The sequence below is a fragment of the Cajanus cajan genome, chromosome 10, assembly GCF_000230855.2.
Source record: "Cajanus cajan strain Asha chromosome 10, NIPB_CcT2T_4, whole genome shotgun sequence".
Taxonomy (NCBI): domain Eukaryota; kingdom Viridiplantae; phylum Streptophyta; class Magnoliopsida; order Fabales; family Fabaceae; genus Cajanus; species Cajanus cajan.
In genome coordinates this window covers 698,171-713,823 of record NC_138526.1, presented here as the reverse complement: position 1 = coordinate 713,823, position 15,653 = coordinate 698,171, and the positions used below count along the sequence as shown (strand labels likewise).

Below are 15,653 nucleotides of genomic sequence, written 5' to 3'. Positions count from 1 at the left end.
CTTTCTACAACATACATACAATTTCATAACTAATTCTGCTGATATTATTTTTAAGGGTGTTTTCGACCAAAACGAATTGGGTCACTTTTAAATTAATTTGAAACAAAAATAAAGTAATACTAAATAGTGAGATGTAAATAAAACATAACAAAGTACAAGGAAAAAAAAAAGAGAGTACATTTTAGGTGGACACCTCAATTTAGTATATGACACCACCCTTGAGCTTTTATGAACCTATTCATTTTATTGATGCCATGATAATATTTATTCTTTGACTGGTCACATGTAGTTCCTGAATCTTTGAATCCTTCTAATGTGACATAACATAACATAACATCAAAAACACTAAAAAATGACGTTAACTTGTAATTCAAAATTCACAAGTAATCTTGCTAAAAGAAATGACACAGTCACATGAAAGAGCGAGGTTTTGCTGACGTATTTGACCAAGTCAGCACATTGTTTTCTTCCGATGAAACAAAAATAATAAATGGTTAATGTAAATTGTTTGATCCACTCTTAAATTGTTTAATGATTCTGCCATTTGCATACAAGACAAGATTCACACTATCTATGGACAATACCAATCAAATTTTTCAATAAATCGGTTCAACTTTATGTGGTAAATTTTGATCCAATCTATGGGGTATCCCTGGAATTGATGGCACCTTTATTTTTATTTTTATTTCACATGGAATCATTTTACTATGGAGTAGAAGAGGTAAGAACAACCACGTAAAGATCAACAGAAACAAAGAAAATTTTCAAACCAAAGCTACAAATAGGATCTATAGTTAAAATTTCTGCTCCATGGTAAAATCCCAATAGAGTTTCAAGCAAAGCTCTTTAAGAATCAATCGAACGAAAGGGTGATGGCACAAGCAACAAGTTTAACATCATCAAGAAAGGTTTAGCTAAGGTGAAAACATAAATTTCTCAACTACACAAGCAAGTTTATCACTCATACAAGCGCATGAACTGAAAAAGACTAATAGTCCATTTTTTATATGGGTTGAGGTTCATTTTAACTAAACGTACAATGCTTTTAGTATTGGTTTAGGACTTTACATGCAGTTCTTTTAGACCTTGTACTAACCTTGACAGCCAGGTTATGAATAGCATATTCATTCATTTGCTTCATGATGTAGAGATTAGCGTCAACCACAAAAATTCTAAGATTGAATACAAACTTACTTTTCACTTTGCCAAACTAGCCTGAATTCCTATGCAGACAATCACAATCTCACTCAGTAAACATGCTGCAACTTTAGAGATCCCTAAGACAGTTGTATGAAAATTCTAAATCGTGCTCCTCGTTCAAATGTTTTCAATAATCAACAAGTTAACTACTAAGCATGTTTCATATGCCTTTAATGGAGGAGCGATCACCAAGAGGAACTCTTACCACATATTTTTTGCACAAGAGAAATGCTAATTAGATACTTTTTAATACTATTTTACTAATAGGTAAAACTTATGTTTCTTTTTTTTTTTTTTAATAACTATGGTATTGGTATAAAATATCCATTTTTGGGAATAATGACTAAATCTTTGCCAAAGACCATAAGTGCACATAAAGTGAATATTTATTTCTCAACATAGTTTATTCCATATCAAAACTATAATTCAAATATCAGATAACTTGGTTGAAGAACACAAATTGTTATCACTTACATCAACTAATTTGGTAGGCAAAACTTATGTTGAACCCACTAAATGATGTGGAACGTGCTATCTTGAGCAATTCCTTGTTTGCAAACATTATTTCAAAATTCACTTGGCTACATTTCTGTGATTTATTTTTATTAATGTTCTATGTACTTTCTTTAACTTCTAACTTACGGTTTTTGGTTCTCCTAATTCTAGTACTTATTTAGACATATACCTTAAAAGTCTATATTTTATGAGCAAGATATCTAAGCTATAAAAGGTGGTCAAAACATTTACCTAAAAGAATTCTGGTGGCATAATTATGCTGCATATACAACTTGAGAATATCAGCATATCTATATTAGAAAATAATGATCTATCTATTTAGAAAAAATCTATAGAAACATGCCAACCAAGAACCTTTAAAATCTTCCCAAAATTCATATACAAGTACAGATGTCTAGAAGTAACGAAACTGTACAGTAGACTTGTAAAAGTAAAATGCTTATATATCGGTGACAAGAAGCACGTGCCTGCAAATAGCACTAAAGATCTAATAGACATGACCAGTATGTAAACTTCCATCTACATGGTCCATTGAAGAAACCAATTTCTGTTGTTGATCAGATCATGCATGGAAAATCTCGAGTTCCAATATGATAGTGATTCAAATTGAGAGTCATGCAAGAAGATTGAAATCTACCGAATGCATGATATACCATGACATATTACTAACCAGATGACAAATAGTATTATACACACAGCTGCATCAATTGCTAGAACAATGCGTACTTGGCGCCACCATTTCTTCCGAATGTTTTGAGGGCCTGATCTCATCCTCATTGAACCCGAATCCTTTTGCAAAGAGACTGATGCACCAGCACCACCTTGGCTAACACTATCCAAATTGCCTGAATCAATCCTTGCTCCTCTTTCTGTAGACTTTCGATGCTCCTCCAACTCAACATCTCTCATAGCAATCACATGATCCTTTACTTTCTTCTTCTCCGCCTTGTTAGATTTTCCCAATAATGGGGCTTTTGTTGAACTAGCACCTTCAATTTTTCCATTCAAATTACTTGGTGATGGAGATAGGTCCACATGAAAAGACGAGGAGGTTACATCTCTCCAATTACTACTACCATGCGATACACTCTCCAATGAAGTGATCAGACCGCGAATGACAGGAACCAGTTTTTCCTGAATGTGAATCGAATTCATGTTTGGCAAAAATCCTCTCGAACCCTTTTTAGCAAGCTTTCTAAATTCATCTCTAACATGCTCCAGAAACCGAAGAACTACCAGGTTACCAAGACCTTGATCAACAATTGTGAAGTAAACATACCCATCTTCCATAAAAAACCCATAAGTCCTTTTACCTACTGTCTCAAAATACCACCTGTGGAAAGGAGGAGACCTCTCCAAGCACAAGGCAGCAACATTCTCAACTTCTTGGTCTCCACCACTATACACATACAGAATGTTGTTACCCTTGGAAACACAACAGTAATAAACTTTATTTTGAATTGAATCCATCGTAAAATCAGTAAAAATATCCCCCAACCAGGTTGCAACCACACTTCTCTACAATACCAGGCCAACAAATTAGAAAAGTTACACCAATTTTGCTTCTCCCTTTTTCTGTATCTCAAACATTAACTTGACTTAGCTGAACACCAATATCTTTTTATTGTAAAATCAAACCCAAGTCTTCATGTTTCATCCCAATTGAAGAACCTAAGTAATCAAGATTTGGCAAAGGAAGAATCCGATAAACTCCTCAAGGAAAGAGACAAAAATCAAGCAAAGTGCAAGAACTTCTCTAGCTATGAAGTCAAGGGCCTGTAGGGAATATCAAAACAAATTCAGCACCTGATTATTAGTTACATGAACAAACACAAATCTTTTAATCAAAGAATAACTGCTGGTGGTAAAGCAACAACACTAAGCAACATGCAAACCAAACAACAAAACGTAACCCATCAATTAAATTCTCAGATAAACCCCATTAAATCTTTGAACCGAAGAAGACAACAATCACCCCAGATCACAAAAAAAAAAAAAAAAAAAAAACTTTAAATCTACTTAGACAGACAAGGGTATTGTACCTTAAAGGGTAGCAGCATTCACTCAGAACAACATCTGGAAAGAGGTTAAAAAAAAAGAAAACAATTCAGAATCTTCAACTGAAGTCAAAGATCCAAAACTACAAGCAAGTTGAAAATTTTAAAATAATAATAAAAATAAAATGACAACCCCATTTGTTTGCCCAAAAATGAGGTTATAAATCAAGGTGAAGTAGCACTAGTCCCAAATAGTGATCTTTGTTTTTTTGGGGGATAAAGTGTTTAAGGATTCTGAATTTGCAAGAGTGGAAGCATCAAAAGAACATACCTGATGGTGATGCATGTGCGGTTGTTGGGGATGGATGACATTGATTCAAAAGATGAAGTGAGAGAAGAAAGAAGGAAGAAAGAACATAGAGGGAAGGAAGGAAGGACGAAAATGCCACGGGCACAAACCGTGTAATGTGTAAATCTAACATGTCATGTTTTCTGCTTTTGGTTTTACCTTCAAGTTTATATATTGGTAGCTGGCAATGAATGATATTGCTATTTCTTTATTTTTCTGGCTTTCCATAATTTAACTATTTTATAAATTGTCTTATTTTAATGTATCTGGCCATAATTTTAATTATTTTTAGTTAATAATTAATTTTAAAGTGTATTTTCCATTTTTTTAAAAATCAAAATCTAATATTTTTGAGTATTTATTAGTTAGTGAAATTCTAAGTAACTTTAAAAAACTTTAAGTCATTGTTAATAAATTCTATACCATCTTCTGAAAAAGGAATATCATCTTCTAAAAGATATATTATACTTTAAACTATTTTTTTTTCTCATAATCATTTTTTAGCTTAGTTATTGTTCTGATTTTTGAAATATACATATTTTTTCTTTTAATTCCTAATTTTTTTTTCTTACCTTTTGGTCCCGGTAAAATACTAGATCTTTAATTATAATTTTTTAAACTAAATTACACCCTTTAATAAATTTAGTTAATTTAGTTGAAAATATTAAATTTTTTAATAATTTAAATTATTTTTCAAAAATTATCATTAACATCTCTTAAAATAATATTTTCTCTTTTAACTTAATCATTTTTATCTAATTAATTAATGTTTAAAATAGAAATATTTATATTTTTTTTTCAATTTTAATAAGAGTGGGAGTTTTTATCTAATTAATTTTAAGTAATTATTGTCTTTTGTTTAAAAGAATCATTAATTAAATAAACACATTTTAGAAAATATAAAATCAATGCAACTGACAATTAGAAGATAGTCATACAAAAAGGGCCAAGAAAGAAAAGTAAAAATGGTCTTATATTTAAGATAATACTAGAAATTATTTTTGTCTAAATTATATTTTTAGTCTTTTTATTTATTATTAGGGCTCAATTTAGTTTCATTATTTTTAAAATATTCAATTTGATTATTTAATTTTGTAAATAATATTTAATGATGTCTTTCAATCCAAATTGAGATTAACGGTATTAATGCAATTAGATGAAAAGATGACATTAAATATTTTTTTAAAAATTGGAGGATCAAATTAAACAATTTAAAAATAGTAGAACCAAATTGAACATTTTGAAAATAATAGATCAAAATGAATAAAAATTTATGTAACATTTTTTTGTTTAAATAAATTTGAATTTTCTTTTACTTGCCTTAATAAGATCATAAATGACAACAAATTGAATATTTGAAATTAAAAAGAAATGATCAAAAAATGAAGGAGATATCTAACAAAAGAGATTATTAAATAGTTAAAATAAAATTTAAATTTATCTAGTCAAAAAATTGTAGATAATTTTTTGTTCAATTCAATTCCTCTATTTATGAAATGTTCAATTTGGGCCCACTATTTTTAAATGATGTAATTTGATCCATTGATTTTCAAACAACATTCAATATTGTTATTCCATCTAATTTAATTAACGTCATTAATGACAATCTAAATGAAAAATAACATTGAACATTTAAAAAAAAAATAGAGGACCAAATCAAACCATTTAAAAATAGTAGGATCAAATTGAATCTTAAAAATAAATAAAGAGACCAAAAGTATAATTTAACCTTTATTTTAGTCCCTAGTCCCTACCGTGAGTTTCTTTTCATTATTTTTGATAATGTGTCAAACACTTGGACACCATTTCAAGTGAGTTTAAGCTACTTGATGTTTAACACGTCATTCAAAATAATGAAAAAAGTCATAATAAGGACTAAAAAAATTGCAATGACCAAAAGTTAAGCAAAAAAAATTCAAAAATCAAAAAGCGAAAAATAGGTATATTTCATAAAAGAAAAATATTTGTCTTATTTATTCCTTTTTTTATTTAGTTTTTTTTTATGTTCTCTACTTGATAATTAACTTTTCATGTAAAATTTTCACTCTTTTTTCAATAAATCACCTATTATGTTTTATTTTTATTTTTATTTTAAAAAGTAGAGAGACACAAAGGGTAACACTTTAAGTTTTCTAAAAATAATAAAAAGAAATTTTTAATTAATTAAATGTATTTTATAAAAAGTATCATGGATTTTGTGAAAATAATTAGATTAAATAAGAGTTAATTTTGGATTATATTATTTTTAATATTTTATTTTAATTAATTAAAGGAAAGGATGTGTCTGTTAACTTGGGTTAGTTTAGTAAATCAAGTGAGTTAGGTGTAGATTAGAAAGTTTTAAGAAAGGTTACAGCTATATTTTTTTTAATAATTTTTATGCTTCTTTCATCTTTCTTTTCTCTCTTATGTTAGAAGCTCACGAGGAGAACGTAGAGGTTGTAAGAGGCCATTTTGGAGATCTTTGTCTTTCATCTAGTGCTAATCGAGGTAGGAGAAATTGAGTTATCTCATTTTGAAGTGTGGGTTAAATGTTGGGTAGTAGGATTTCCTCCGATGATATTGTATGTGTTCTTTGTTGCTTTGTAGGGGAACTTTGGAAACCTTCTTTGTTTGATTATGTTTGATGGGATAGTTATTTATATGTTATATGTATGCTTCCTTATTGTTCCTATTGATATGAATTGTGATCTCTATGATGAATTTGATGGTTTTGATGTGAATGAGAAACCCTTAAGTTCTTGTAGGAAACTGCAAATTATAGAGCAAAATGGAGATTGATGTAATTGGATGATGTTTGTAAAACTGATGTGCCCTTAAACATGGTACTGACTACGCTAGGTGCAAGATCTCCTAGACTCTATGTGGTTATTTCGCTGGGTGTGAGCATGGTCACGTAGAACATAAAACCTCTATAGAGCAATGTTGTCTTTTTATGGGTTTGGTGCTAAGTGAACCTCGTCAAATGCCATTTTGAGAATGATTAAGGACTTATATTTTGTTGTTTATGGTATTTTAATAGTGTTTAGCATAGGAACATGATCCTTGGCTTTTAATGTAAAGTGAGAATAGTTAAGTGATGGATCAAGTACTTAGTTACAATTGATCTTTGATTTGACACAACCAAAATTATTGCATAGCCAAAATTACTACAATATTTTAGAAATCATATTAATTTTGTAATAATATTTTTGACTGTGCAATAATCAAAATTATTTAAAAAATATATACAATTATATTGATAATAGTTTCTACCTTAGCAATCAAATGCGTGAATGAATCCCAATTGCAAGAACAAGTTTTTTTCTTGAGAAATTTCACATTGGTCATCTTTTTGCCACCCCATAAATTTCTTATTATGTTGATTGCAAATGCAAATCCTTAAATGCGATTATGGTTCAACAAATTATGGTATTTCAACAAATACCCATAAGACCACATTTCACAGTAAAGCCCCTAGACCATTTACTTGTTTGGTTCATAAAAAAATATTTATATATTTATTATTCTATTCGCTAATTATATTTTTAGTCTCATAATCTTTATATTTTAAGTCTGAATTAAATAAAAACTTTTTTCAATTCGATCCAATTATAGTGAGATAAAAACTTTAAATAAAATTTTTACTTTTTTTTTTTTATCATAACTTTTATATTTTATTCAAAATTAATGTCATTAAGCATTTTTATGCTTAATAAGAGAATGAAAAATTATACATCGATAATATATAATAAGTTTGTTGACTTATACAATAATTTTTTTTAAAATCATATAAATAATGATATTTAATTAGTAAATTAATAGTGATAAAAATTTACACTAATAATGCATAGTCATTAAACATGTTTTTATAATATATTATTTACACTTTCTATCTCTATTTTTCTTTATTTCTGTCTTCTTCTTTTTTCCACTTTGGCCAACGGAAGAAACTTTAGCAATACTAAAATTTGAAGCCCAAGTAGCGTGGGAAAGCTCGTTGAAGCTTTTTAAGGGATTTTCTTCCCCTTTCTGGAACACCCTATTCAGAACAATATTGATCCAGAATAACTATTTTAGAAAATGTGTTTATAGTTTTTGTCTTAGTCACTGTGACTTGCAAATCCTTCTTATAGTCTCTAATCTCTATACATTCACTCCTCTCACGACCCAGTAAAACAAATGTATTTCTTCCATGTTACCTAGTATATTTATGGGACCTCAAAATGATAATCACAAACTTTAAAAAGCTACAACTCGAACCCATCTCAAAAAGTCTCACGTGTATTGCAACGTCACTTTGCAATAACACCTACATAACCATGGATTTTAGCTTATGTTTGCCAAAACAATTATCTCATTAGTGATGAAAGCCTTGCTCCCATCAATCATTTTTTTGGTTCACCAATGTGCAAACTAAAACTTCAAGTGACATTTTGCTCACATACTCATTGTCTATCGTGAGCCTAAAGTAACAAGACACAACCATGAGAAACCATCACTGTCCCCACAATATTCTGGAACAAGCAATCCAGAATAAGATATGCAGATGTTGTATGAGATGACATAAATCTTTTAGGTGTTGTGATGCAGCAAGATATTGTGTAAAGCACAGTAAATATATTGGATTGGATAATGAGTAGTACAAGTTACATTTTTGTGTGAAAGGGCTAGAAATGAACACCACTAACTTCAAAGTCTACTCCATCTGTTTTTTGGGTTGGTAGACCTCCCTTTGTTGGGTGCAGATAAGATAACATCTACACTTGATAACCAAGCCCTACTTAACCTTCCAATTTAAGTCAAACAAACATTTAGCGGGTACCAGCAAAGTATGCCAAAGGTCCAACAATAGCACCGTTGATGTAGGTTGCAGGCTCAGAATGACTGTAATCACTGCGGTCATCTGGAAATCCATCATTTTGGTTTGGACCTCCAACTACGGCTCCAACCAATATGTTAGGATTGGGATTCATTGAGTGGAAAAATGGTTGGAAACCTCCATCACAACCTATAGTTTGTGGATGAGCTGCAATTGAAGGCAGGGAAGACCCTCTGTGGTGAACTCTCTTGGGAAAGTATGGACCATAGCCTACCATGTAGGACATTCTTAATGGGTTTTCACCTAATATGTAGTCTACCTGAAATTTTACCACAAATTTTGTCAAACAATGGAATAGGCAAAAGAAAAGTGAATATTGAATTACAAAGGTTTAAGGAAAAACCTCTTTGGATACAAGTTATAGGTGTTTTTCTACTGAAGAAAGCTCTTATAATTTTATTTTATTTTTGTAGAGAAACACTTATAAATTCTTCTAAGTTTGTATCCAAAACAGGCTATAAATATGAGACTTACCTGTCTTTTTGCAATGCTTCTTAAGGTATTTGGAGTGACAAGGACACCGCCGCAGTTAAACGTGTGCTTTGTAGCTGACATATACTTTGAATAGGTTGTAAGCAAGAATGTTATAGATGTCACATACTGGAGGTTGCTTTCAGGAAGCTTGTACATGAGTCCCCCTGCCCACAGAAGTACTTGAGAATTGCATTTTTGAATTTTCTTATATATTAAATAACGCATGACTTAGATTGACCCAATTGTGTAAGTGTAACATTACTTCTAGTGGTGTGATGTTGCCTTTACCTTGTGTATATTGTGTACTTGAAGAGGGAGAGTTGGGCAGGATCTTGCACATAAAGTTCTCAGCTTCTTCCTTGTATTGATCAAAATTCTTATCACCATTCACCAATGCTCTCTGCAGTAACAGTTAAAAAATAATAACAAGCCCAATGATCAGTCAGATAAACATCATGCAAACAAGTTGGCTCTTCATATTTTTCAATGTTGGCACGTGAACAATATGGTATACCCTGGAGAGAAGGACATGTGCACCAGCATATTTGTTGTCCCAACTGAAGATATCTGGTTGATCATCCGCTCCCAAGGACTTCACCAAATTATAATAGTAAACAGCATTTGTTGCTCTGAAAAGCCATGCAGCACCCCACAATAGCTCATCCTGAAATTAAAAAAAAAAAAAAAAGAGCATATTAAGACAACACATTATTTTTCAAATATATAGTCTATGTACTAATAATATTATTCTTTTTATAATGTCATCCAATCACAAATAATTGAATTTTTTTATATATATAATAACCATTTTAAAAGTCGTGGATCATAATTTATGATCAGTTGAAAATGAAAGATATTTTTACTATATCATTGTGTATAAATTAAGAAAATTAGCTATGCTATGACAGTGTAAAGTTTACTGTAATCTAATCACTATCACAAACTATAATGTAAGATAAACAAACTTGTTGAATTGTAGAATAAGTATCTTAAGCATCATATGAATATAGTAACTTGTGATTGGTTGAGACTTGGAACTAGAAAACGGTTATACCTTGAAACCAGAATATGAGCAATAAAAAGGGCAAACGGCAGATCCAAGTGAGTCACTATAAGAGGCCTGGTACTGGAGAGCAAAGTGGTAAACCTGTTGTGCAGTCCTCAACAAGAGCTTAGAGTAAGAAGGGTCAAGCTTTCTGAAAACAATAGATGCAGCAGCAAGTGCAGCAGCAGTTTCAGCAGCCACATCAGAGCCAGGATTTTTGGGAGAGACCCAATAAACAGTTCTGACAGTGTCCATGTCCTCGGGCCTCTCCCAACATTTGTGATCCACATTTGGGTCTCCAACCCCAACATAGAGCCTGCCAGGTGTCGATGTCGCACACTTTAGGAGGTAGTCTGTGGCCCAACGAATTGAAGCCCTTGCCTCTTTCATTTGGGGGCCCATTTTCTTTCCATATTCAATTGTGGCCCATGACAGCATCGTCGTCGTGAAGGCCATTGGAAAGTTGAATTTCACGTTGTCTCCTGCGTCATAGTAACCTCCACTCAAATCCACCTGCCAAACAAACACACTTCCCTCTTCAATTCCACATCAATAATTTTATCTACTATTATTTCAATTTAATGCGATGTCTTTACTAATTAGGACAGTAGAGACACTGATAACATATTTGAAAGTGGCAGATTGAGACAATTACGTAGAATTATCTAGATTTAATATGATGTCTTCACTAATTAGGACACCAATAGGGATATTAGTAGATAAATTAATATTTAACAGATTTTTTAACAAAATTTGAGTACAAGACTAAAACAAGATTTTTTTAAAATTATAAAAACTAAAAAAATCAATTTTAAATTTAAGAGACTAAAAATAAATTTAATTAAAAATATATTTAAGTCTAATTTTATATATTATAGGACTAAGTTTTTAAATGTATAATAAGTTTTTATGACTTGCTTTTCACTATTGCTTAAACAGTTAGATAAGAATTTTTTTAAAAGAAAGAAAAAGATAAGAACTTAAAACTTGAAAAACTGAAATAGACTACTTGAGTGAAGGAATGATTGTTTGTTTTCCAATTAAAGAACTAAGGAGTGAATACTCAATATTCCGCATCATTAAAGTGGTTGACTTAGAGCGTGATTGGTGCAACTTTTCTAAAGAAAAAAATTTTACTTTAAAAAAAATGTCAAAAAAGAAAAAAGTAGTTAAAAATAAACAATTATTTGTCTAAAATATGCATTGAACTAAACACAATTATTATGTATACGTACATGGAGTTTTAGATAATTTGTCCAAATTCTTATATTCAAATCGCTTTCACACTATAATAGTATTTCAAAAGAAAAATCATTATTTTATTACCTTGTTATGTTACAGCAGTATAAAGTCACGTGAGAAACAAATTCATGTCAATCAAAATTTACTCCCATAAAATATTTGACTTTGAACCATACAGTGACAGTGATAAAGTAGACTCAACAAACTAGCATATCAAAGCATAGCAAAACAGTTTTAAATCAATTAGGAGATACCCTTATACTGAAACCTGTAAGTAGTAACAAATTATGCTAGACATATAAGATTCAAATGCTTTCTTAACATATTCATAAGTTTAAAATCTTATTTAACTAGTCTCATTTCTAACATAATAACAAAATTATCAAAATTTATGATTTTTAACAAATTTTGTTCAAATATATCAAAGTGTTTCTAGCATTCTTGGAGTTAAAAGAAGTAAGTGCAAGAAAATAAAATGAAAAAAAGAGATTGTCACATTGGCTTGGCGACCATCAAAAAGGGCAGAATTGGATCTCCATTTGAGTTGTTGATCAGAAGGAAGCCTTCCTGACCTCTGCCCTTGGAAAAACAGCAAGGATTTAGCCAATGCTTCTCTGTAGTTTGGGTTGCATTGGACATTTCCCACCAACAAGAGTGTGAGAAGGAACAATGAGAACAAGGAATTTCCCATGCTCACTTTTGCTTGGAATTTGTTTATGACTTGTTGGTTGGAGCAATTGAGTTATATGCTTCCCTTTTTATAATAAGCTTAGGATTAGGAGAATCAATCACTTGGCGTAAATCAAGGCTTTTCAATGAGACATAATAGTTAATTAATACACTGTTTTATAGATTGGGAATTTGAAAATTCTTTGCATGGGAATTTTAAAAGGGCAAGTAAGATGCAAGAATTATTGCAACGTTTACTATATGACAGTTTAAAACGGTTTTCTAACTATTCCTATATTCTCACCAATTTTGTCTTGCTTTATTGGGGTTATTGGGTCATCAATCTTTTTGTTCTTAAAGTTACGATATCAAAATTTTGGCTGAAAATTATCTTGTACATTTAGATCTTTCCACGTTAATTATTATTTCCCTCTTCGTGTTGTTTCTTCCTTTTGGTTGTTGAAACAAAGAGAAACAGCTGTTTATTTTTGCTCTCACGTGATTTGTTTGTTATAATGTTATAGATGCACAAAATAGTGAAACGGGAATGTTTAAGAATACGACGTTATGTAATATGTTTGATTAAATTTAGTTTCTCTTTCTTACCTTTAACTTGAACAATATTGTTAATGACCACTAACCACTAGGTCGCTTACACAGGAATTTAGATAATTAGGAATGTAGAAACATTCCTCTAACACCCTTGGTACACTTTTTCAAATATTGGTTGAAAATCACACACGTTAAAGAATCATAGGTTAAATTAAGAGAAAAATTCATTAAATAAAATGCAAAACTCACAAATTTTATGATTTTAATAACTTTTGATCAATAAAAAAAAAAATTATAAAGAGAGTGCGTTAACACTCTTCTTATATAATATACACAAGATCTTAGATTCTGACTTTATTGTCGTTAATGATCATTTATAGAAAGATTTTTTATTGTATTTACAATTTTTTTTCATTTACATTGACATTACCTATGAATTCTTACGTAAGTGAGCACAATAAAGAATGAAAAAGTAATTATATATGTTGAGTTTTATGCTTGTCTTAATTAATTTTTTGGGTAAGCACTAGAATTCAACCCTAATATGTAATCAAATATGTATATGTTAAAAAAAATGATTTTATGTAATTATCTCCCTTCAACATTCTTATCCAATTACATTCCTTGATAAATTTTTTTTGTACCAAACAATATTTTCCTAAATAAGAGTTGTACACTTAATCGATAAATTTTAATTTTCACAAAATAGTTTATCTATATGTAAAATATTTTGTTAAATTTTGCTTTAATGGTGATAAATAAAACATTTTTATTAAAAAAATGTAATGTTCATTGTTAATCACAATGGTTATAGTAAAATACCACTTGCCAAAAACAATTTGCATGACTTTTGAAAGAAAATACAAAGTTCAAGAAACAATTATATCACATCTTAAACATGAGAGGACCACATGACATTGTAGGTCCATTAGTTTCAAAGTTTCAAAGCACACATGACCTAATCCTCTCATTATGTTCCTCATGTGATTAACTCATGCTCCACCATAACAAACGCATGCATGTGTCCTCAAATGGCTAAACTTGGAGCCCCTAAAACCAGTTTTAGGGAAACAGTTTGTAAAAGTTGACCCAATCCAAGAAATTAAAAGATCAAAGTCCCCAATATTCCTCATAGGGTTTTTGTTATTCTCTTTTTGTCAAAAATGTCATGAAAAGAAGAGGCGTGAATGGTGCCATTTTCAGGGTTACACCAAAATGGGCCTCGAATTGCGCTAAGCAAACGGCGCCGAATTGTAATTTGTGGATCCTAAAGGGATTAATTAGCATAATCACATATCTAATTTCTTGCTTTTTTGTGTTTTTGCTTTCAAATGTTACGCTTTGCTTCTTATCCTTTTGGACCAAGACTTTGAATCTCCTCTTTCCACGATTTAAAGTTATTTAGTTCAATTTTCGTGAAATAGCTTAATATAAAACTTTGTGGGACATGCAATCAAAATTAAAGCAAACCTTGCCATATGGGATGAACCATCTCACACTAATAAGTATGTAGTTTAAAAATTATGTTGTGTTTGCAAAGAATATTGCATGCATATTACTCAAACTATTCGTAATTAATCATACTACTCAGAGAAATAAGTTTTGAGTGGTAATTCCGGTCCCAAAAGATCAAAAATTAGTTTGTAATATAAACGAAGTTAATTGATATAAAAGGGAAACCCATACCATATTTCCAGTTTCTTTTTGCATATTTTGATGATATAACATTTAACTTTCATTTCAACAACTAATGTTTTAATTTCGATAAACATTCTTTTATATATATATATATATATATATTCTTTCTTGCTTTTGCTATAATGGTGTCTCTACATATTTAAAATAAAAACAACCCTTCAAATCTCCGCAAAAAATTGTTAAGTAAACCTTCTAGTCAAATTAGATGTAAAGCAATGTACATACTTCAGTCAGTCAATGTACATACATCAATCAAAGAATGCATAAATAAAGTTCTCTAAGTTAAAAGCGATTGATAAACATACATCAAATAAATAAAAGGAAAATGATTAGTTTCAAATAGAGACGAGTTAAAATTTAGAAGAAAAAAAATTTAACTTATGAAAGACTTAAAAATTAGTGAGCAGTATGCACAAAGTATAAGGTTTGAATTTTTTTGTTATTATTATAATGTATACCGATAAATTAAAACATTATTTTCTATATCATGTGTATCTAAAGGTAATCATGCTTAAGTTAGTTAATGGATAAGAAAATTCTCACTTGATCTAAATATTTAAAAATTGTATATCAAGGTTTGAACACAAAATCATTGGTCATACTTAAACAACTACATAACAATTTATCTGTCCATGACAGACTAAAGTAGAGTATCTAGTCTACTAACTAAAGTTGAAAAATATTAATTTTAATAATATTTTATCTACTATTAGTTCAAATTTTAATTTGTAGGTCTTACTACCAAATCAAAAGACTCATTAAATGAAAAGTGAAATTTAGAAAATTTATGATTTTGAAATAAATTTCAAACAATAATAAAGAGGGTGTTAGAACGTGGGTATTTGAAAAAGTTTTGCTACCATTTCATGTAAAAGTTTCCAAGCACAGAAGAGAAAGAAAAACAATAATTTTGGGAAAATTAAGTAAAACGTGTATTTTGTTCATTTACAAGACAAATTTTAGTACCGATGCATGAATATTGTGAAAATTATGTCTCCTTACTAAGAAAAACAAAAAGTGTGTATTGACGGCTGAATATGTGAGATCCGA

At 30.1% G+C, this 15,653-nt stretch overlaps 2 protein-coding genes across 3 annotated transcripts; both read right to left on the bottom strand.

Annotated features, from left to right (window-relative positions):
- Positions 1-2,046: 2,046 nt before the first annotated feature.
- LOC109805419 (SNARE-like superfamily protein) lies at positions 2,047-4,210 on the bottom strand. Of its 2 annotated transcripts, XM_020367481.3 has the most exons (3): positions 4,045-4,210; positions 3,759-3,792; positions 2,047-3,492 (listed from the first exon to the last, which is right to left on the bottom strand). In XM_020367481.3, exon 3 carries the CDS (start codon positions 3,184-3,186, stop codon positions 2,350-2,352), a length of 837 nt encoding a protein of 278 aa, XP_020223070.1. In that variant the 5' UTR covers positions 3,187-3,492; positions 3,759-3,792; positions 4,045-4,210; the 3' UTR covers positions 2,047-2,349. The 2 variants fall into 2 exon arrangements, with proteins under 2 accessions (XP_020223070.1, XP_020223071.1); XM_020367482.3 differs by lacking the exon at positions 3,759-3,792.
- Positions 4,211-8,641: 4,431 nt separating this feature from the next.
- Positions 8,642-12,423, bottom strand: CEL3 (cellulase 3). Its single transcript, XM_020368889.3, has 6 exons — positions 12,181-12,423; positions 10,452-10,955; positions 9,912-10,061; positions 9,686-9,797; positions 9,398-9,561; positions 8,642-9,182 (listed from the first exon to the last, which is right to left on the bottom strand). Exons 1-6 carry the CDS (start codon positions 12,373-12,375, stop codon positions 8,856-8,858), a joined length of 1,452 nt encoding a protein of 483 aa, XP_020224478.1. The 5' UTR covers positions 12,376-12,423; the 3' UTR covers positions 8,642-8,855.
- Between the last annotated feature and the right edge of the window lie 3,230 nt (positions 12,424-15,653).